Genomic DNA, 21,640 nt, shown 5'->3' with positions numbered 1-21,640 from the left:
AGGCTTCACAAGTTCGCAGAGGCTTGGTCACTTAATAAAAACCCTACCACCGTTTCCAGCCTTATAAGGAGGCTCCACTTTGCCATCATTCCCAACCTTCCAAGCAGCATATTCTCACCCATCATCTTTCTTTCCCTTCCTCTTTAGCTTTGGGGAGGCTCGAGGCGACACTTTGGCTTTCCAGTCCTTCACAGGGAGTCGCTGTGCAGCTGCTTTGGCACTAAATCCACCAGACGTAGAAGCCAAGCTTGCAACTTCATCATCATGGTCACTGCAGAGGGAAGCCAGTCCTGATGAGTACTTGCCCCAACACAGCAGTCTTAAGGCAGACCCTGTGGTCAGCAACAGAAAAGGGGCAGAAGCCAAAGTGGAACTGGGGCAATGTGCCAATTGACGCTGCCACAATCTTCTACAAGAAAGCCGCCTCTAGTTTCAAAATTTAACAAAGATAGCTCCACTCTTATCTAAGGGATCCAGCTTTTTACCATCATGATTAGCCAGTCTGTGGCACTAGTGTCACAGGCGGAATGAGCCTGAGTTATTGCACATGCCAGTAAGGAACACTCTTGGCTTGCATATGCTACATCCAAATTCCTAGTTATAACCAACCAGTTGCTGCAGAGGGCACCATGTGTCCTCAGTGAGCAAAACAAGGTGGAAATTCAACTGATTCCCTGTGCCCAGAAACGTCTGCTGAGCACAGCAGAGAACTGCAAAGGGGAAAGAGAGGGGGATTGGCACCTGCCAATACCTTTGTTCAGCACTGGCATCCTGGCTGTCATGCTGCAGGAGGTGGTAGCTGTGCCTGTGGTAGGAGCTCTTGTGTTTCTCTTCCACTTCATTCCTGGGGCTAAGGGCAGGGGAGACAGGGGAAGAGGAGGAAACAATTCCACCACACTGAATTTATTCTGCCTCATTTTATTTATCTAACTTTCTTATATGCCCCTTTATGTTACACAGACTTCAAAGTGAGCTTCCATAGAAATATACAGCTATAGTGAGAAAGGGTTGTATAAGTACTCAGAGGAGACCCACTGAAATTCACGGGCCTATGTTAGTTATGTCCATCTACTCTGAGCAGAACTAACATTGGCTAGAACTCAAAACAAACAAAGTATCATACCATTCAAAGTATACAAAATAATTATTAGCAGTTTTCACGCCACTCAACAACGGAACAAGAAAGAGGGCCGAATTGGAGAAAACAGAGTCAGCTCCAAAGGCTTTTATAAGCAAATGGGTCTGATAAAACCCATTAATGTTGTGACAATCCATGCTTATGAGTGGAGGAAGTTCCATAACTGGGGTGCCACCACAGATAAGCCCCTCTTCCAGGCCCCTGCATAATGAGCAGCGCTCACAGGCAGGACCACTAGTAGCACCCCTACTGCTGGCTTCAGGGCTTGAGACAGTTGGTATAGTGGGGTACTCTGGCAAGTACTGAAGTCTCAGATCTCATCCATGCAAAGGATGGGAGCTGAGCACTCAGGTACAAAGTAAATGCTGAAGCTTTCATTTCTGTGTGAAACACCCAGAGCAAGTAGGATTTTCTTTCAGGCTGGTCTGTGGGCTCAAACCAAATGTAGCCATTAAAAGAAAGGGTCAAACAGTAGAGCTGGGGTTAGGCAGCAATTGAGTCAATGAAGACTTATTATCTCTTATTTTATTTATAGCCTCCAAGGCAAGGCACATCACTCTCATCCTCCTCCTCCATTTTAGCCCTACAACAACCTTCTGAATTAGGTTAAGCAGAGAGATAACAAGGCCACCCAGTGAGCCTCGTGGCCAAAAGGGGATTTGAGCCTGGGTCTCTACAGCCTTAGCTCAACAAACTAATAAACACTATACAACACTAGACATGACTGCAACAGGTGGAGGGGAAGTGGCAGAGCACAGGCTTTGCATGCAGAAATCCCCAGGTTCAATTCCTGGCATCTCCATTTTAAAAGAATCACGTGACAGGGCTGGCATAGGCTTCTCTATCCCGGACATTCCTGGAGAGCCACTGTCACCACTGCCTACTCAATGGGCCAGATGGACAAATAGGCTGACCTGGGATAAGGCAGCTGCTGATCTTCCAGTGTAGAAAGGAGATGGGAGTTCAAGACAACATGTGATGGCCCATATCAGCAGTAGGGAACTTGTGACCCTGGACATCATCTTGCTGGACTACAACTCCCAACATCCAAAGCCATTGGCTGTGCTGGCTGTGGCTGATGGAAAGAGGACTCCAAAAACATCTGAAGGGCCAAGATTGGTGCTTCCCCCCCAAAAAAGAAAGGAGATAGCAGGTACCTGTCTGCCATGCTGTTCCTGGTCTCCCTGGTGATGTCAGGGGCAGCTGGCCACGGTTGGCTCACGCCAGCATCAGAAGCCACATTTTCCTGAGGTAAGGCCGCCTCCAGCAGCGAAGGCGCAGTCAGCATGTCCACTTCATTGGGGGCCATGTCCAAGGAGTGATGGCTATGCTCCGAGCTGTGACGATTCCGCGGGGAGAGCAAGTGCAAGGCTGATGCCGCGGAAGCCATACTGTCCGCGTGATGGTTTGAATCCAGGATCTCTGCGGGGAGCCCAGGGGGCCCCCCTCCAAAGCTGCGCTGCAGGGTCTCAGAGGCAATCTCTGGGATGTCCTGAGACATGGCGGTAGAGGCAGAGGAAATGACGTCTGGGGAGCGCTCACGGGTAGGCGAAGACTGGGGCACCACCAGAGGCTCCACTTCCTGCCGCTCTAGCGCAAGAGGGGCATTCCCTGGAGAAACCTTGACCAGAGAGGGGGAAAAGTTAACCTTTTCCCTTCCATTCTCCACACTACCGAGGAAGTTTAGAAATCAGACACTATACCCGAGACCAGTGCACTCTAGTGCAGCCATGGGGAACCTTTGGGCCTCCAGATGTTGGCTGAACTCCAACTCCCATCAGCCCTAGCCAGCATGGCCAATTGTTAAGGTTGATGGGAGTTGTAGTCAGTAACATCTGGGAAGGTGGACTGGTTCCCCACCCCCTGCTCCAGTGGCTTTGGGCACCCATACCACATGCACACCGTGTGGACAATGACACAGCCAGAGAGAAAGGTAAATCTTTGCATGCTCATAGAGAATCCACCTTACCGGGATGGGGGCTTTTGGGGTCAGTTTCTCAGGAAGGCCAGGGAGGAGAACTGAATGACTTCGAGGGCTTGTCTGCAGACTTCCACTGCTGCCACTTAGGGTAAGGCTACTATCCAGCTGCATCTTTGGGCTCAGAGACACTTCTTCAGCCGGCCTGCAGCAGGCAAAAGGCAAATTTGTCCATAGAGGTTACAAAAGAGAGTGGTCTTGCAAACCCCAATTAAAAATCAGCCCAGGGAGAAGGGTTCCAACCACAGCATGCTTAAGGAACTGTGCCATTGACTTTACTGTCCTATGGGACGGTCACCCAAGCAACACTCTCAGAAAGAAGACTTCCTTGGGGGACACTGTATGGGAGAAGCTGAGACAATGAATGCTGAAAAGCTAGAAGGGGACCTACAAGAGGTGGTCTTCCATTCCCTCAAGTAATTCAGAGCTGTGGTGAGAAGCTAGTGGGAGAGCAGTGACTGCAGTCTTACTTGTCTCACTACCTGTTAGTACATGAGAAATCTCAGAACGGGAACAGACCAAATGCTGGAGGCTGGCATCCAACGCCTCTTGTCCCAATAACAATTACAAGATCTTCAGGTGACCATGAAGATGGATAAGAGGCACTTAAGAGACTGTCTCTTTGGGTCCGATGCAGAAAGGGATCTAACCATGATTGCTTCTACCAAGAGCTCACCATGGTTCCCACTTATCAAAAAGGAGCATGCCCAAGCCAGATACCTGACAAAGCTCCCACTTGCCATACTAAGAATCGCTTTTACAGAACTACGATTTCAATCAATGCCCTCGGCGGTGGTGGATGGACGGTACGGCAAAGTACATTACGAAGAGAGACTCTGTCTGTGTGGACAACCCTGCGTCAAGAACTTGTGCCATTATTTATTGCAGTGCCCATTATATATAGACCCAAGAGACCAATTTACAAAACCCGTTTACAAATGGAACATATTTGAATAGGTGGAAAGGGTGAAATGGCTGCTGAGCGACACTGACGGCTTCGTTACTTATAAAGTAGCACTCTATGCGCTGGCAGCTAAGCAGATCAGGAGGAAAGAACTTGATAAAATAGCGGTCAACTGCAAAGGGGATTCGGATATTTAATTTGGCACATCTTACCTGAGAATCTTCTGCTATTCTATTCTATTTAATGCAACAAATAATTTTAGTAGCCGTGACCATGGTTTTATTGCATGTGTGGTGCCTGATGATTTTTATGGTTATTGTTGTTGTTCTTGTTGTTTTGTTTTTTTGCTCTCCTTCTGAATGATGCCATGGCCTATGGCTAGTGCAATAAAACGTTTAATTGAAACATGAGAAATCTGAAGCCTAATGGCCCCTTGTGGTTCTTGCCTGGTAAACAATGCTGAACTGGCCTCTGTGCTCTTCTATATCCTACAGCTATATTCCAAGGAACAGGGGTTCCTCCCCTGTCCTGCAAGTCTAGGATTCTCCACTATCTGCCTACAAGATCACTTCATTAACAGCCTCTGCTATTTATTCCATTTATATGAAGCAAAACCTACAAATCTCAGGAAATGTTCTGGGGAATTGAGCTGAAGAACAAAGGGGATGCCTCTCCTTGGGAACAGGGATAGCGCATTTGACAGCTGCCACTCTGAAAATGACAGAAGCTCCGCCTTTAAAAAAAAGCTCCCTGAGATATCCGTGTGAGCCATTTCATTTTCATGCCTGATTCTGAAGGGAGTCTACTTGGCCTTGAAAGCACTCAGTGGGTAGCACTAGGAAGGAGTCCTTGCCTAGGGCTTACCTGGGAATGGAGGGGTCACTGACGGAAGAAGTGCTCATGGTTGTGACAGCTGTGAGGGAACTAATGCTGCTTCCAGGTGACACCGTGACCTGGCACAGAAAATTCAATGGTGTTAGAAAACTCTGCCAGCAAGCATTTTAAATGAATACATACACAGTATTGGCTGCTGGTAAACACTCCTCTTGTACTACATTTTATACACACACACACACACGGAGTAAATTAACTCTGCACCACCTGAAAACTATTTTGCCATTATAAGAAGCACCATACTTCTCCTTCTGCTTACAATTCTGATTTTTTAAAGCTTGTTTTTAACTTTGACTTTTACTGACATTTTAAATGTATATTTTATATTCTTTGTAAACAGCTCAGAAGTTTTACTTAAAATTAAGTGGCATACAAAGTGGTATACAAATTGGGTCAAATAGTTAGTTCCAATTAGTGCTTAGAACAGATTTGAGTAACTGCTGGCTTAAAAATATATACAAGGAACAGTGGAAATTGCTTCTCTGTGCTTTGTTGTCCTGAGCACCATCTACTCCAGCTTTCCCCAACATGGTGCTCTCTAGATGTTTTGGATGACAACTCTCATCAGCCCCGGCCAGTAGAGCCAGTAGTCTAGAAGTCCCATCATTCCAAGCAACATCTGGAGGGCCACAGGTTCTCCACTCCTGCTATAAGCAATCCCAGGTCTTTTACGTTATAATGTCCAAATTGAAGGCAGCAAAGGAATTTGCTCCCATCTGAAACACACTCTAAGGAGGTTACCTGCTGCAGAGATGTACTGGGAGTCATGAATGCATCTGGAGTCATGAGCTTGGGTTTTGTGTCATTGGAAGGGGAGAGGAAATCCACGGGAACAGATAGCTCTGAAATGCGGCGCAAGTCAGGCTGTGAGCCATGCACTGATCCCTTCTCTGATCCAAGCCCTTCTGTGCCCAGGTCAGCAAGGTGATCTGGGAATGCTTCAAAACACACCAAACAGTTTAAAAGCAACTTGTACAAAGAGAGAAAACAGACATTTAAAACCACACAGGCTCCTTCCACCAGCCACTCAGTTAGATTAATATTAACACACACAGGTTGGAGAGGGGTGGGGGTACAGATTGCAAGACAAACCAAAGTCCCTGGCTTTTCCCAGAGACTTGGCAGCAGAAGTCAGGGTCAGGCAAGATTTTGCCCAGAGGCAGAGAAACCTAGGCTAGACAAAGGTGCCTTATACCAGATCAGACTCTTTGTTCATATAGCCCAGCATGGTCTGCTCTGCCTGGCAGCAACTGGAAATGCCAGGGACTAAACTTAGATATAAATAAATGTAATAAACAAGCCAATACATCTTCTGATGTACTCTACCGCTGAATTAAGGTCCCTTTCCTGAAATGAAGTCCAATAATTGACAAAAGGATTACCTGCCGTCCAAAAATAACCCAGCAACTACAACAGACTTAGGATCCAGAATTCTCGAGCACTAGCAAGAATTTCCATTGTCAGATTTGAGAGATAGCAAACTTTCAAATTAGGGTACCTTGATATCAGATGGGATAGTCAAATTAACAAGGAAACACAAATATATTTCAGAACAGAGGACTCACCAAAATCTTCATGGGAGCCATGGGGAGGAATTGGAGCAGCTGTGTCTGGACTATGGAGAGGCTGGAATCTGATCTGCACATCCTGAAGGGCCCTGCAACATCCAGATAGATTGTTTTGGTTTACAAACTCGGCCTCAACAGGCAAACACCATGCTAAACAAGCAATGCTGCTTTGTGCAAAAGAAGACCAGTAGCAGACAGAGATTCAATTAAAACAGGGTACTCCACTGCCACTTCTCATTTGCATCTGACACTTGTAGCTTGTTTGCTAAAGCTTTACGCACAGGTGCAATTGGGTCCCCACTGCTCCCCTGCACACGCATGCCTTGTGATCCTGCAATCCACAACATCCCCCATTAAAAAGATGTTTGCATTATCTGCACCTAATATTTGCATTGCATTCCAAGTGCAGAATGAGGGTTTATTTGGTACATAACTGGAATTATTTTGGTGCAAACCACTTGCATTATGACTTAACCCTTTGGTCACAAAGCCTAGGACTGCTGTTTTGGGAGCAGCAAGCAAAAGTCATCTCTGCTTGGAGGAAAAGCATGAAAGGTCACTCCAGAGCAGCTGAGAGGCAGTTAGTTACCTATGGTATCATCCCATCTTGTGGGCTGGCAAAAACTGAGCCTGTATTAAGTCAGTAAAGTCTTGTGACAGAATTAAAAGGCAGGCCTGGAGAATAGCTGTCCTACAAAATACTCACTTGGTGTGGACACAAAAGAGTTTGATCAGCACCCCTGCTGCTGATTCTACTGCTCCAGCACCTTGAGTACCTTCTAGGAAGAAGAAAAAAAAGATTAAATTTTATTTTTATAACAAAATATATATATTGCTTGGTTTTAATAAAACTTCTAAGTGGTTTACAAGAAATATTAAAATAATCAGTAAAAACAGAAACATTTTAAAATATATTTTAAAAAAATGCATGCTTCCTTCCATGTTTAGCAGGTAAAGCCTCCTTGTTCCCCTTCTGAGTAAAGTAGGATAAGGCTGCTCACATTGTAAGAAAATGCTCAGGATGGTTGCTCTGGGACAAAAGTACAAGCCTGTCCTGCTCTTAGGCAGAAGGAGCCAAGAGGGTATGTACCATTCTAACACTCAACACTAGAGAAGGAAGACTGACAGAATTCCAGTATCCCACCAAACCATGGTTTGTGCTAACAGCAGTTTAAAAACAAACCATGGTGTGCTCCAAAGATACAATGAAGCAATCATTTATACTGTGTGTTTTCTTGCCTACTTCCCGTGTAACCCCTGGGATGTTGTCCCTAAATGCTCTGCTTTGGCCTATTGCAAAAAACTGACAGCACATGTGCTGGCTTGTTACTACTAGGCAGTCAAACTGAAGCATCATCTGCTCAGAACTCTTTTGGCTGGTCCTGCGCTGATCACCCAGGGCATTACAGCATCATCTGTTGTTTGCTTCTGTTTTGACATCTTTGTCTTATACTGTTGATATATTGGCAATCACATTAACAGCTGAGACTAAAGCAGAGGACAAACTGTTAGCTGGGTGACCACCAGGAACCCAAACTGAGAGCCACTCAAGTACTTCTGTTTCCATCCAATCAGGCATGGCAGACTCCCAAACCAACAATTCAGACTTCAGTCCAAATGGCAGGTTTCAAGTCAGCTTCAAACTATGGGTTTCACATTATAGTTTGTGGGCCAATGACCAATCATGGTTTACAGGTTTGGACACCATGACAGACCAGTTAAACTTTGTAAACCATGGTTTTGTGTGACTAGAGAGGCAAAGCTTGCACAGTATTTGGGGAATCAGGCTAGCTACCAGAGAGACAATCATCTTTCTCTTCCTTACTTTTGAAGAGACACATCTTTTATCACTCACCTGCAGTAAGACCATCGGTCTCCTCTTCCGCTGGCAGGACCTCTGTGTGTCTCAGCCGGCAGCGGCTGACCACCTGGATGCCAAAACTCAAGACTGGATGGGTCAGCAGAAACTCTGAGATGGAGCTGAAATAAGCTTTGCCCTCCTCCTGGTTCTGCACAAGTTCCATCACATACAAGACCTAAGAGGAAAGCACCAGGTAGATACCCTGTAGTAACGTAAGCAATAAGGGGCTCTTGTACCAGGAAGGTCACATGTGCACCTGCACCTTGGGCTGAGGAACAGGCTAGGCACAATGGGAGAAGAAAACACACAGCCTCTCCCCAAACCCAGCATGAAAGTTGGTCAGCAGTACTGAACAAATTCCGGATTCACAGATCTTTTCTGAAAATGAGAACTTTTAAAAGTTTACCCCCACTAAAAGGAACCGAATGCTTTGCTTAATCAAACAGCTGCTGCCAGCCCCAACCATCTCTTTTATATGTTAACAACAGACCCCACACTACCTAGCCTAGCACTATTGCAGATGCCTTTTCCTCTTGCACCCAGCCTCTCAACAGAACTTGCCTACCTTTCTCTGCACATCACTCAAAATCAGGTATTCAGCTGAGAGATCCAAGCAGGCCTTCAAACTAGGAAGGACACTCATGGAGCTGAATATATCCGGAGAAAATCTGAAAATGACACAGTGAAAACAGTTTCCCTCAGATGTCTACTAATAATCTTTCTCTTTAGTGGCATGTTGTGCGCATTGCTGAAACCTGCCTTTTTAGGTACATAAGAGTGCCGCCTTATACAGAATCAGACCATTGGTCCATCTAGTTCAGCATGGTCTACTCTGATTCTCCAGAATTTCAACCAGAAGCATTCCACAATCATACCTAGAAACACGAGGGACGGAATCTGGGAAGTTCTGCATGCAAGACAGATGCTCTAACACAGAGCTACATCATTGGCAGGGTGACGAAGACTGTTAGTTGCCCTTCTTGGTAATCCTTCCACACACACACATTCATTACGGGCTCCTACCATGCACAGCTGATGACTAGAGCACTATTTACCGGACAGTCTGTAGGCAGGTCCATGATACAGTGCACCACATCTTCAGCTCTCGATTCTGTTCTGCCCCTGTGATGAGAAACCTCCAGAAGGGAACTCTGCAGAAATGAAAGGATGGATGAGAAGGAACAAGTGATGACTAGAAAAGGCCCTTTTGCTTACTCCATAGCTTTATTAATTTATTTGCCTTCACACTATTCCAGCCACGTGAGTGGGGAGTCAGGATGTGGGGAGATGTTGGCTGTGCTCTGTCACGTTCCCAACAGGCCATCTCTTCAAGTCCTCCACACATTCAGGCTCAACTTCTGCCATGAGACGCCTCCTCTATCTGTGTAGGCTTCCTGCGCTATACAGAACTCTCAACACGCAGGGACCTAAATCATGTGGGGTGCCTATAGAAGTAGAAAAGGCTCCCCACTGCAAGACCTCAGCCAAAACCCATGGAAGTCAAGATAGCTATGAGCCCTCAGGAACATAATGGAGGTGGTGGGGCCAATGAGCACACCCCTGCTTTCCTTCTCCAATTGTGTAGAGGGGTGAAAGTGTGAACAGCAAGCCTCTGAGAATTCTTAACTAGCAGATTTTCTCTCACACAAGTTGATGCCTCTCCTCAAAAACAACTAGATACCAGATTCTCTTAAATGTCTGGTTCTCTTTGTTCAAACCAAAGCATTACAAGATTGTGGTACAGAGACTGGACCTACAGGACATGTGAATTGTACTCATGTGTGCATAGGGAATCCAGAAGCATACCATCAGCTGCTGGGAGCCTTCACCCATTCTCCTGTGGGTCTGCTCCCCTTTCTGTTAATTCCTTGCAAGGAGGGGGAAGGAAGAGGAAAGAGGGGTTGTTCTTTCTGCTGGGCACATGGGTAAAACTCACACTCAGAATCTGCTCCTCATTCCGTGCTGTACTTTGGAATGAGGGGCAGGTAGGCAGGTATATCAGCATTTTCTGGCACACCAGCAGTGCTAGGTCACACCATCATATTATGCCACTCTACTCTTATTGCAAACACAGGGGAGTTCATTTTCCAGTAACTTGTTCCCAATAATTTACACAATCTTAAAAAGAGTACAGAACTCAGGAACCTTAATAAAGCTTATGGCTCAACAGGCAGCCAGAACTGACGCCAAATTTGAAGCCAGAGACTAGGTTCACAGTTCACGTCAGGCTCATAGACACTCCAGCCACAAGTGTTCAGGTAATGAGGGGAACACTACAAGGCATGCCTATGTTGCATCCCACAATGCTTCAGAAATAATCTTTAAGTTAAAATTACAGACATGAAGGCTCCTCCTTGCCAGCACTTACACCTGGAGGAATAGAGGAACTATATTAGAAAGTTGTAAATGACTGATCTGTAGGGTCCTGTTCCTTTATTATAGCAATGAACCTTCATGGGGTAAATACAGAGCAAATGTATTTATTTTTCCATACAGTCCTGCTTCCCACCGGAAATGGGACACTCTTAGCAAAAAAACAGAATCATGTCTTACTCTGGATCTTGTTTTTTATGGTTGTCACAGAACAGCAAGCAGGAGAGAGGTCTACCATCATGAGGCTTCCATTCATGCAGGCACCTAGGTAGGAAATCAAAGAAATAATGACTGAGAGCCCACTCCTTCATAATTGCGAAATTATGTGAAATGGCTCCTTTGGTCAGCAACTTGCTCTCAACAATCCAAACATTATTTACAAGTGGACAGTCAGACAATAGAGCACAAGAACTTTAATAAAGCTTGGAGGTCAGATGCTTTGGACAACAATTTCATCAGCCCCGGTCAGCATGGGAGAGAGGATGATGTGAGTTGTAACCCAAAATATCTGGAGAGCACAAGGAATATTGTTGTAGATCAACAAAGTCATGCCAAATTGAGACTATGTTTAGAGCAAGGGACTGGGCATGTAAGTAAGCTTGAGGCACACGAAATCAAGAGACACTGAGCTTCTGAAGTTACCTTGGTTCATCCTGCCCTTCTATGTAAATCTGCCAGAATTTGACAAAGCCATCATGGCTTGCGGTGGCCAAGACAGTTCCATCTGGGGAAAGGGCTCCTTCACTCAGACGCTAGATAGGGACAGGGGGGAAAATCAGCTTTCACTCAGCAATACAACTTCATTGAAATACACAAAGCAATGACCTGGTTTGCACCCAATGCTAAGCTGTGGTTTATTTAGATTAAGTGTGCTTGCTCGTATGCCCGAACCCAACCTGGTCAACTGTGGTTTGTTTGTGGCCAAGAAACTAGAATATGTAATCATGGTTTAAAACTGGCTTATGAATCGTGGCTTGCAATAACCATGGCTTCTTATTACATCTGAATTTAATCATGGTTTGTTTTGGTACCCCACCCCAGACCATGACCCAGCTACAGATGCACAAGTGTTTAAGTCTAATAAACTTTTGGTCCTCCAAACATTACTGAAATACAACTCCCATGAGCCCCAGCAAATATGTTTATGATCAGGGATGATAGCCGTAGTAGTTCAGCAAAATCTGCAGAGCCAAAGGTTCTCTACTTCTGGTCTAATAGCTCACTTACTCAGACCCTTTTGCCATTGATCCCATAAACCAAGTGGATGAAGCCACAGGCCTCTTCAGAATACTGAAAACTGTTGGATTAAGGAATTAAACATACATAACAGATGGCTCAGCTCTGTAACGGGAGACGCAACATCAATGACAGCAACAGAACTCTTACCGTGCTGTGACCTTTTACCACAATAAAGCCCTCTTTGATGCTGGTCACTTCCACTGGCCATGAATTATGATTGGCTCGGATTATATCAAGGTCCCAAACCTCTGCCTGCAAAACGAAAAGAAGGAAGCACACAAACTGCACATTGAAGCTCTGCCAGGAGTGAACATAAAGTCACCTACCGTTCCAGTTACCACCTTGCTCTGCATTTACTATCCTTTCATGAACTCTGCACCATCTCCTGTGTTTATTTCTCACAAGTACCACACACAAAAATAGCACAACACAACCACATTTGCCAGACTTAGTTAAATAAAAGCAGAGCCCGACTTGATAAACTTGTACCAGTTTACATGCTGTGAGATGCTTTGTGCATGGATGTACAAGAACCTGGAAAATTGACCTAACCATGGGGCACATCCAGGGCCGTCTTAAGGAGATCGGCCGCTGTGGCGCAGTGATCCCTCCGGCGCCCCCGGTGTACTGCCTCTCCGCTGCCTCCCTCCCGCGCTTACTGCCCCTTGGGAGGGGGAGGGGGCGAGCAGGGGATGAGGGGCGTGGCGCTGGAGCGGCGCGGGGCTCTGCGCGCCCTTCCAGTGCTCCTGGGACGGGAGGCGAGGGCGGCTAGCTCGCAGCCCGCCCGGGATCGGCATGGGCGACAGCGGCTGCACCGCCGGCGCGCGAGCGCCCGGCCGACAGCCCGCCCTTGGGGGCGGGTTGGGGAGGGGGGCGGCTGGTATGCCGGTGGGCTCGATCCTTCCGGCGCCCCCATGCGTCTGGCGCGTCCGGGGGAGAGCGCTGGCGGCGCAAGCACCCGGCCGCCCATGGGGGCGGGGGGGAGGCCGCCGGCGGGGCCACGCTACTCTCCCCCGCTCGCTGCGCTCGAAGATGGGACTGTGCCACTGGCATGCGAGCGTCTGCCCGCCCACCCGCCCATGGGGTCGGGTTGGGGAGGGGGCGCCCGGTATGCCAGCGGGCTCACAGGGGCGCCCCTGGGGGCCCGGCGCACTGCGCCACCAGCCCAAATGGACAAGACGGCCCTGGGCACATCTTTCTAATTCTTTATCTACAACTTATTAGTATCTCAATACGAACGAACACCTTACGAACAAAAAAAATTCAAAGCTGCTTACCCTATCCTCATGTAAGAGTGCCAGGGTCTGACTGCCTTCCTCACAGCTCTCCTCGTTTTCATCTGGGATGAAGGGACACCATATGATCCTCCGAGAGCTGTTCAGAGGAGTCCCATCAGGTCGCTTGATGTTTACCAGGATCTCCTCTCTGATCACCAAGTTAAGGAACAGCTACAAATCACTTTCTTTTGTAGTATCAACAGCTTTGTGATTTATCCCAGATGTAGTAGAAACAAACACAAAGAACTTGCTGTCACTTGCCTGCAGCAAAGAGCAAGCTGGACCAAGTTCTCCAAGGAGGTTTACAGAAGTAGACACGGTGACCCTGCAACTCACCCTGTAAGCTTCAGCTGCCCTAAAAGAACTTATGTATATGTATGTATAATGCTTGTATGTTGGCTGGCAGAAATAAATACTAGTACATCTCTTTAAGGCAGGGATGGGGAAACTTTGGCCTTCCAGATTTTCTCAGTCACCAACACCCATCACCCCCAGGCACCATGGTCAGTGGCTAAGAATGACAATATCTGGAAGGTCACAGGTTCCCTGCCTAAGATATAGAAATAAACAGTGCCCGCTTCCTATCTTGCGATTCTTCTTGTAGTTACAAAGTTGCCCCTGTATCTAACAACACTGCAGCTATCTCCTACAAAGATAAGATACTGGATTTTTCCATTCTCCATGGCCAGGCGCCAGACAAAGAGGTTGCCAGCTTCATCCAGGCAAGCGAGCTGGTTGGAGTTGAGGTGAGCAAAAGCCAGGTCTGCCACTCCACCTGTGAAGCCCTTCAGCAGGGTTCGCTCCGCTGTGCTAACACTCAGGACTCGAACCATTGCAGAGCCATTGCTAGCACCTATCAAGGAACAGCAACAAGAAAATGACAGTTAAGATGGCTGAGGAAATGCCAGTGCACTCTCTACAGCTGGGGGAAAAGCAAGGGGACCTCAGCCCGGCACAAGGCCACTACAAGAAACCTAAAAGCAAAAACAGCCCAGCCAAAAGAACCAAGTTGATGGAGAGATGCCTCACCTCTAATGGCATATGCCAGGTAGGCATTTGACACAGCAATCAGGTTACCATAGTAATATTTCTGCTCCCAATCATACCTGGCCACTGGCTGGATTTTTACCTGGATGGCAAAAAGGAAAACAAAGAGCAGCTGAAGTGTGGAATTAAATTCAACATTTGCCAAAACAGGGACAAGGCATCCATCACTGAACATAAAACTGCAATATCATCTATATATGCTGTGGAGAGAGGAAATAGCCAACACCTAGTTCAGGAGTCACCAATCCTGTTCCCTTCTTCAGGAGATGCTGGGGACTGAACAGGAGACCTTCTGCATGGAAAGTATGTGCTCTACCACTGTGGCACTATGTGAATGAGTCTTTAGGGACCTTTGGGCTCTTACACCGTAATCCTTCTTCCCAGGTACCACGATTCCCACTGCCTTCTCTGGTTTGCAGAAACTGTTTCGGATGAAATTGCAAGCTACAGTTTGTCATAAACCAGGAGAAGGCAGGAGGGAATCATGGCACGTGAAAGGAAGGCGATAGGAAAGGAACTCAGGGATGTGGGAATTCTTAAGGACTTTTTCATATATCATCAAGTGGTTAAAGGCTACATCTGAACCAGCCCAAGACAGCAGTTTGAACAAAGGCTTCCCATGGCACTTAGGTTTCCCCAGGCCTATCACCACTGAACATTAGGGGATGCTAATATGCACAGAAAACAGGCTATTCCAAGGCTGAGGCATGAATGCCTGCTTTAAAAAAGTCTAAGAGAAGCACCACAATACTCAACCTACCCCTCCAACTTATTACGCTCTTCAGCCTCATTCACCAGCAATCCAGGCACTGACTCCTTGAATCAGGGATGAGGAACCAGGGGTCTCCAGATGTTGGACTCCATCTCCCATCTGCCCCATTCAGCATGGCCAATGGTAAGAGATGGTGAGTGTTGTAGTCCCATGACATCTGGAAGATCTCAGGTTCCCCATCCATTTTACACACTTGAAAAGAGGGCAAGTGGTGCCCCAACTGGTTTTGTACATTGTCCAGATGAATCTTTCCCCTTTTACCTTGTTGCTCCCTCTAGCTTTACTGGTGATGCTGGAGTCACTGCTGGCTACTATCTCAACATCTTTAGCAGTTATCACCATACAGGTAGAGCTATCATCTCCAGAGAGGCAGCTAAAAGAAAAGGAGGAGGAGAAGTCAAAACAAAAGACCTTAAGGACAAGCAGCTTTTGTTATGGAGAGCTGGGAAAAAAGCTAGGGATATGCCTACTGAAGGCCCCCAATTAAACAAACATGCCTGTTACTATGAAGTAGCAATTTTATCACTTGTCTTTCCTGCTGCAAATGATCTTTCATGGGCAAATGAGTTTTACTGGAAGCAACACAAGACAGCAAACAATGCAAACCACAAGTTGCAAACCTCAGTCTCAGTCACTGTCAATGAAGCCACCATTACTATACAAAATTTATCCCCGTTAAGCTGTGTATGAATGTGTAGTCCCTCAACTATGGAGACAACACATTATCTTAAATTTGTGTCTCTCTGGAACAGAAGCTACAAACAATGTTACACAACTTTAAAGCAGTAATCCAGATAGCTGGAAGCCCAGTCTTTGTAGGAGCAATTACCGAGCTGAGATTTTTCAGCAGACCCATGACAAGCTCTCCACTTTCTCCCACCAAGATACCTACATGACTTGCTTCTCCTGAAGTGCTCCCAGAGGAACTGCTTGGGGTACTGGCTTCGTCAATGAAGCTCCATCTCCAGATGCTATGGGATCTGGCACCAGCAAACCATTCAGGTCTCCATTGTATGAAGTGGACGATCTCTGGTTTTCGTTGACTGAACCTAAATGGGGGGTGGGGGGGGAACAGAGCCAATGTTCACATTTACGCAGCCATTTAAAGGGTCATGAAAGTTTCTGAACCATACAGTCTCCCTTTGATGGTCCCCTGTCCCAAATGAAAAGAACATAACATGGGAGAGTGGTTTCATTCAAAAGAAATGCCAAACTCTCTCTCTTTCTACTGAAACAGGAAACAAGGAGCCCATCAAGATAGTAACGTTCTAGAGAAGATATGAAAAACATTCTGTCCAAGGACAGAAAACCTGAATCAGTGGTTCTCCTCTACAATAAAAAGGTAAGTGTTTTGCTCAAGGAAAGACAGCTTGAGCATATACCGTGTTTCTCCTAAAATAAGACACCGTCTTATATTTTTTTTCCCTCAACAAAACACAGTATGGCTTATTTTCAGGGGATGTCTTATTTTAACTGCATCGCATCAGTACTCTGCATAGCCACGCCTCTCCAGGCTGTTTTAATGGGAGGTGCCGCATCACTATGGCTTATTTTCGGGGAACGGCTTATATTTCGCAAATGCATAGAAATCCTGCCATGGCTTATTTTATGGCCATGTCTTATTTTAGGAGAAACACGGTAACGCCAATCCTGACCTGACTGCACCGGCTGCCGATTAGTTTCTGGGCCCAATTAAAGTGCTGGTTTTGACCTATAAAGCCTTAAACAGCTTAGGACCACAATACCTTAAGGACTGCCTCTCCCCATATGAGCCGACAATAATCATCTGCAATCATCATCTGAGGCCTTTCTTTGTGTGCCTCCTTCATGAAAGGTCAAGAGCAGGGGTCAGCAAACTTTTTCAGCAGGGGGGCGGTCCACCATCCCTCAGACCATGTGGTGGGCTGGACTTTTTTTTTTTTAATGAACGAATTCCTATGCCCCACAAATAACCCAGAGGTGCATTTTAAATAAAAGCACGCATTCTACTCGTGTAAAAACATGCTGATTCCCTGACTGTCCGTGGGCCAGATTTAGAAGGCTATTGGGCCGGATCCGGCCCCCGGGCCTTTGTTTGCCTTCCCATGGTCCAGAGTGTGGCAACACAGGAATGGGATTTTTCTGCAGTGGCTCCCTGTTGGTGGAATGCTCTCTCCAGGAAGACTTGCCTGGAGCCTGTGTTACATATCTTTAGGCACCAGGCAAAAATAGCCTTTGGCTAATTAAACAAACTATTGCCTTTTAAACTGTGTGTTGGGGTTTGTTTGTTTTTTGGTATTGTTAATATACTACGTATTTTTGTGATTTTATATTGTAAACCACCCTGTGATCCTTGGATGAAGGGTGGTAAAGAATTATTGTTATTATTATTATTATTATTATTAATCAATAAAAGCTTGATGGATGATGACACAACTACACACAATGACTATTTCAGCCAAAGGCTGGATTAAAAAGAAAGTTTTAGAATCCGTATGAAAGCTCAATGGAGAGGTAGTTCCTCTAAGCACTTCAGTTCAGTGAGAAGCCTCCATACTATGAGAATAGAGGAGAATGGAAGGGTGGGCAGGGAAAATGAAAAATGTGGCCTGCTTCTCTTTTTGTTTTCCAAGTTTGGAAGTCATAACTGAGAAGGCTCGCCTTCTAGCTGTGCCTATCCAAATGAGCCGTAAGCATGGAGCCAGCAACACCACTTGATGACTAGGCTTCAATTGGGGAGGATGGTGTGGGAAAGGTCCCCAAACTCTTGATGGGGCTATATGATTTTGCCAGGACACTTAAAAATCTCTGGATAACTGCCATTCCAGATGCTGACTTCTGTTTGTTCCTGGAGGATAGAATGGACCTGGGCAGGGAGTTAGAAACAAACAGGCTGCGGAATTAGAGAAAAGACAAAAAAACAACTTTTCTAGGCAGGTTTACCAGTAGCAAGACAAGACATATGGGCACAGAACCTATTTCTTCTGTTTCATGTGCTGTCAGAAGTTTGGGGCTCAGCAATCCTGCTGGGTAGATGTTAGAAGGTCAAAATAAATAGCTTCAGTCATCTTGAGCCAGGGGATTGTTGTGGAGAATCCAAAAACCCAAGGCCGGAGAAGTCAGCTGATGATCCTGGGTAAAATTCCTACCCAGTCCCGTTAACTGATGGCTAATGCTAGTTTCATACTAGAGTGCAGCATGGCTCAATGCCATAAAGTAACACCGTGAGAAGAGGAAAGGTGGGTGGGTGGCAGTAGGCAGAGCACACAATGGTTAGTTCTGTACAGACAGTGAATGGACCACAGGGGGAAAGTTCCCTCTTTGCCCTCCCCAGGATAAGTTTCGCCCCCCCCCCCCCCGCCAAGCCATAATCTGATTGCCTGAGGAGACACAGGACTTGAAGGCATGTTGAGGAAAGGCAGAGCTGGCCGTTGTCAGCTGCCTGCCTCACATACGATGTACGTCCCACCCAACCAGAACACAGGACCCTCAGTGAAAATGGGGACCCAGCCTTGTATGAAAATGTACATGCCTATGGCCATAAGGTCAGGGGCAGAGCACATGCTTAGCATGTGAATGGTGCCAAGTTCAATTCCCCGCATCTTCAGGTAGGGCTGGGAAAGATTCTCAATTGAGGATCCTCCTGCCTGAAGTCTGACTGGAAAGCAGTTGCCAATTTGGGTAGACTCAAAACTGAGTGAGAAGGATCCATGATCTGGCTTCGTATAAAGCAGTTAACAATGTCTATATATTCCTATGCTGATCAGTGAATCACACAGAATACTAAGAATCAACTTTTGCTTTCGTTTCACTTAGTTTCACATGGTTTCTTGTGGTTACAGGGACAGTTGAATAACAAAGATAACACCTACTGGAGGAATCAAGATTCAGAGCAAGTTCAAGGAAAGGAAAGTAATAGTAGCAAAGGCGTTTCCTATTTTCCACTAGAATGAAGAAATTGCCTACCGCAAATTGAGTTAATATCCATATCAGTGCCCTCCACCCCAAGTACTTCTGCAATCAATCCACACTCTGCCCTGGGATATGTCAGTGATCTGAATATAGTAAGTCATTCCTACAAATAATTAAGAGATTGGTGAATACTTTACAGCAGAGCCTTTGCTCAAAAGCTGGATATACATGCAGCACAGTAGGAACTAAACACCGCCATCTAGCCCAACAGAGCTGGGTGAGGTTATGGCAGGAAATGTCAACAGGCACAGTATGCTGCTCACATAAAATGGTTACGGCTGCAAGCACCATGGAAACAGTATCTCATGAAGGACAAAAGGGGATGGATCTGCCTGGCACAGCAGGTTCAGATAAAAATCTAGGATGCATCCTGCACCTACGTATACTGTATTAGTATTATAATATGTGCAGAGAGGTATAGCATATTCATACTAGCCATTCAGCTGGTTTTACACCAATGGAGAAAGACAACATTGCCCCCATATACCAATGTTCTTGTTCATGACTTATGAGTTTCCAAGGCAGAAATGTTGTGATTTCCTCAAATAAAGCACAGCATAGCATGCTAATTAGACACACTTTACTAAAGCAACAGGTGCATTCCAAACTATCCCTTTAAAGACAAACCTCTCTCATACTCTGCACTGCAGATATTTCCAAATTTATGAAGATTCCAAAACTAGAAAACTACTCACTCAACTTTGTCCATCACTCCATCCCCACATCATTCTTACCATGATACTAACCAGGTAGACCACCTATCGGTGGGGAGATAGTGTCTCAGCAAGGGCACTATTTGATTTGGCTGTCTTGTCATGTCCAGCACTAGATACATCCTGGAGCACTGCCCAGACCTCCCTCTGGATAGGTAAGGAAACTCCTCAGGCATGACTCTTGCATGAGCCACAGCCTTACCCTTACCTTGATCTTTGACTTGTCTGGATTCAATCTCAAGTGTTTTATTTATAATATCATCCACTTGCCTGTGGCCTCCTCACACTGTTCAGATCTGATGCAGCCATTGCTGGACACATACGTAATGAATTAGAAACCTGGGTGTCACCTTGTTAATGATATCCAACTCCAAAGCTCTGATAATATTTCCCAGCACCTTCATGTAGTTGTTGAGTACCACAACTGTGCCCCCTTCAAAAAAAAATTCTGAATGCAGCTGGGTAGAAAAAAATAAGACATAGGAGTGGGAGGCCAGGCACGCCAGATATATGTTCAGTATACAAAAATGTTATGATCTACAGCAGGAGTGGCTAACTCCTGACTTGTTAAGTCAGACAAGGCCATCATTTTTTTCTGGCCCTACCAGACCCTACCAAGTTTCAAAATAGGATCTGACAACACTATTGCTCAGTCCTCCTTCCAGCTTGAGAAATGCAGCAAAACCAGCTATTAATACAGAGAATTACAACTGGAGTATGACTACAAAAACAAAAAAACCAAAGAACGTACATTAAGGAAAGGTCAAGTCATCCAGTACTGAATCGCTAGTTGTTCATTCTCAGCACCAGCTTAAGCAGCCTGGCCAACCACACCTTGCCTAGAGTGCCTTCACAAGTATCTGCAGATATATGACACCAGACTCTGGGCTGCAGGCTTAAAAAGCTGCAGGGGAAAATGGCCTTTAAAAAAACAAGCAGTGAAAGTCAAACCAAGTGCCTTCTAAATTAAAGAAGGGGGCGGGGCAGAAGCAGAACATGAAGGGGGTGGGGTTGAAAGAGGCAGCCACGTTTGAAAGAAAGCTGAGCATCACACTCCACCAAAAAGAGCAGAAAGTACTGGTGCAGGAGCCACAGTTGCAGAGGACCTTTTTAGTCAGATGGGACTTTTTGGCCCCAAACGGGAAGCCCCATCCTTGACTTCTGGTTGCTCAAAAGTAGGTCTCCGCTGTGCTCAAGGAGGCTCACTTCCAAACAAGTAGACGCAGGATTGCAACCCTATACCGTAACCCGGCACAACCGGACAACAAATCCCATCATGCTCCAGTGGGTTTACTCCCAAATAAGCGTGTATAGGATCGCGACCCCCTGGGCTCTTCTCCCGCCCGTCGCCTCCCGCTCTCCTGCCAGCGCCGTTGGCGCCTTCCTGCTCACACGGGATGGGCTGAGAAAGGGGGAGCACAGCCGCCCAAAACCACGAGCCTCATTTCAGCCACTCACTCCCCAAAGAAGCTGCTTCCAAGGAAAAAACCCCCGCTTTCTTTTTAGGGTCCCAGCCCGAGAGCCTCACCGCTCGGTCGATCCAGCTTGAGGATGTCTCGGAGATGCTGAGTCGCGTCCTCGATATCGATGCTAGCGGAGGCCATTGGGCCCCGCCAAGTCCGCCAGCAGTACCACAGCTACCGCGGCTTCCACCACCCGGGCAGGCCAAACCCCGCTTCTCCACCCCCGCTTCCGCTTCCGGTCCGGTCATTGATTTCCTTCCCCCTAGGCAAATGGTATCCAGACGTCCGGGTTCCGCCTCTCTCAGCAGAGAAGAAATACTGTACAGATACGAGGCAGGCAGTAGCGCGCAGAAAGGAGAGCGAGGGCCAGGAAGAGGGCCCCCCCTCGCACGTACAACCTGTGGCCTTTTAAACTGTGGGTAGGTGGGGGGTATTGTTTATATATGTTTATTTATTATGTAT

At 46.5% G+C, this 21,640-nt stretch overlaps 1 protein-coding gene across 3 annotated transcripts in view; it reads right to left on the bottom strand.

Moving 5' to 3' along the window:
- Nucleotides 1-21,412, bottom strand: part of EDC4 (enhancer of mRNA decapping 4) — a 32,141-nt gene extending 10,729 nt beyond the window's left edge. The window contains exons 1-20 of one of the 3 annotated variants that reach the window (XM_033157111.1): nucleotides 21,244-21,412; nucleotides 15,944-16,100; nucleotides 15,313-15,424; nucleotides 14,262-14,361; nucleotides 13,896-14,085; nucleotides 13,233-13,380; nucleotides 12,103-12,207; nucleotides 11,359-11,468; nucleotides 10,897-10,980; nucleotides 9,399-9,494; nucleotides 8,909-9,011; nucleotides 8,338-8,518; nucleotides 7,189-7,261; nucleotides 6,480-6,571; nucleotides 5,656-5,852; nucleotides 4,885-4,973; nucleotides 3,108-3,261; nucleotides 2,296-2,759; nucleotides 752-850; nucleotides 119-271 (exon numbers count right to left, since the gene is read on the bottom strand). In XM_033157111.1, the coding sequence (XP_033013002.1) occupies nucleotides 119-271; nucleotides 752-850; nucleotides 2,296-2,759; nucleotides 3,108-3,261; nucleotides 4,885-4,973; nucleotides 5,656-5,852; nucleotides 6,480-6,571; nucleotides 7,189-7,261; nucleotides 8,338-8,518; nucleotides 8,909-9,011; nucleotides 9,399-9,494; nucleotides 10,897-10,980; nucleotides 11,359-11,468; nucleotides 12,103-12,207; nucleotides 13,233-13,380; nucleotides 13,896-14,085; nucleotides 14,262-14,361; nucleotides 15,313-15,424; nucleotides 15,944-16,100; nucleotides 21,244-21,319 (2,783 nt within the window). In that variant the 5' untranslated portion in view covers nucleotides 21,320-21,412. Of the gene's footprint in view, nucleotides 1-118; nucleotides 272-751; nucleotides 851-2,295; nucleotides 2,760-3,107; nucleotides 3,262-4,884; nucleotides 4,974-5,655; nucleotides 5,853-6,479; nucleotides 6,572-7,188; nucleotides 7,262-8,337; nucleotides 8,519-8,908; nucleotides 9,012-9,398; nucleotides 9,495-10,896; nucleotides 10,981-11,358; nucleotides 11,469-12,102; nucleotides 12,208-13,232; nucleotides 13,381-13,895; nucleotides 14,086-14,261; nucleotides 14,362-15,312; nucleotides 15,425-15,939; nucleotides 16,101-21,243 lie in introns of those variants that run through there. The other 2 variants (XM_033157112.1, XM_033157113.1) reach the window with 2 other exon arrangements.
- Nucleotides 21,413-21,640: the final 228 nt, after the last annotated feature.

This window comes from Lacerta agilis, chromosome 8 (assembly GCF_009819535.1).
Source record: "Lacerta agilis isolate rLacAgi1 chromosome 8, rLacAgi1.pri, whole genome shotgun sequence".
NCBI lineage: Eukaryota > Metazoa > Chordata > Lepidosauria > Squamata > Lacertidae > Lacerta > Lacerta agilis.
The sequence above is the reverse complement of the archived record's forward strand: the minus strand, read 5'-3'. Positions and strand labels throughout refer to the sequence as shown.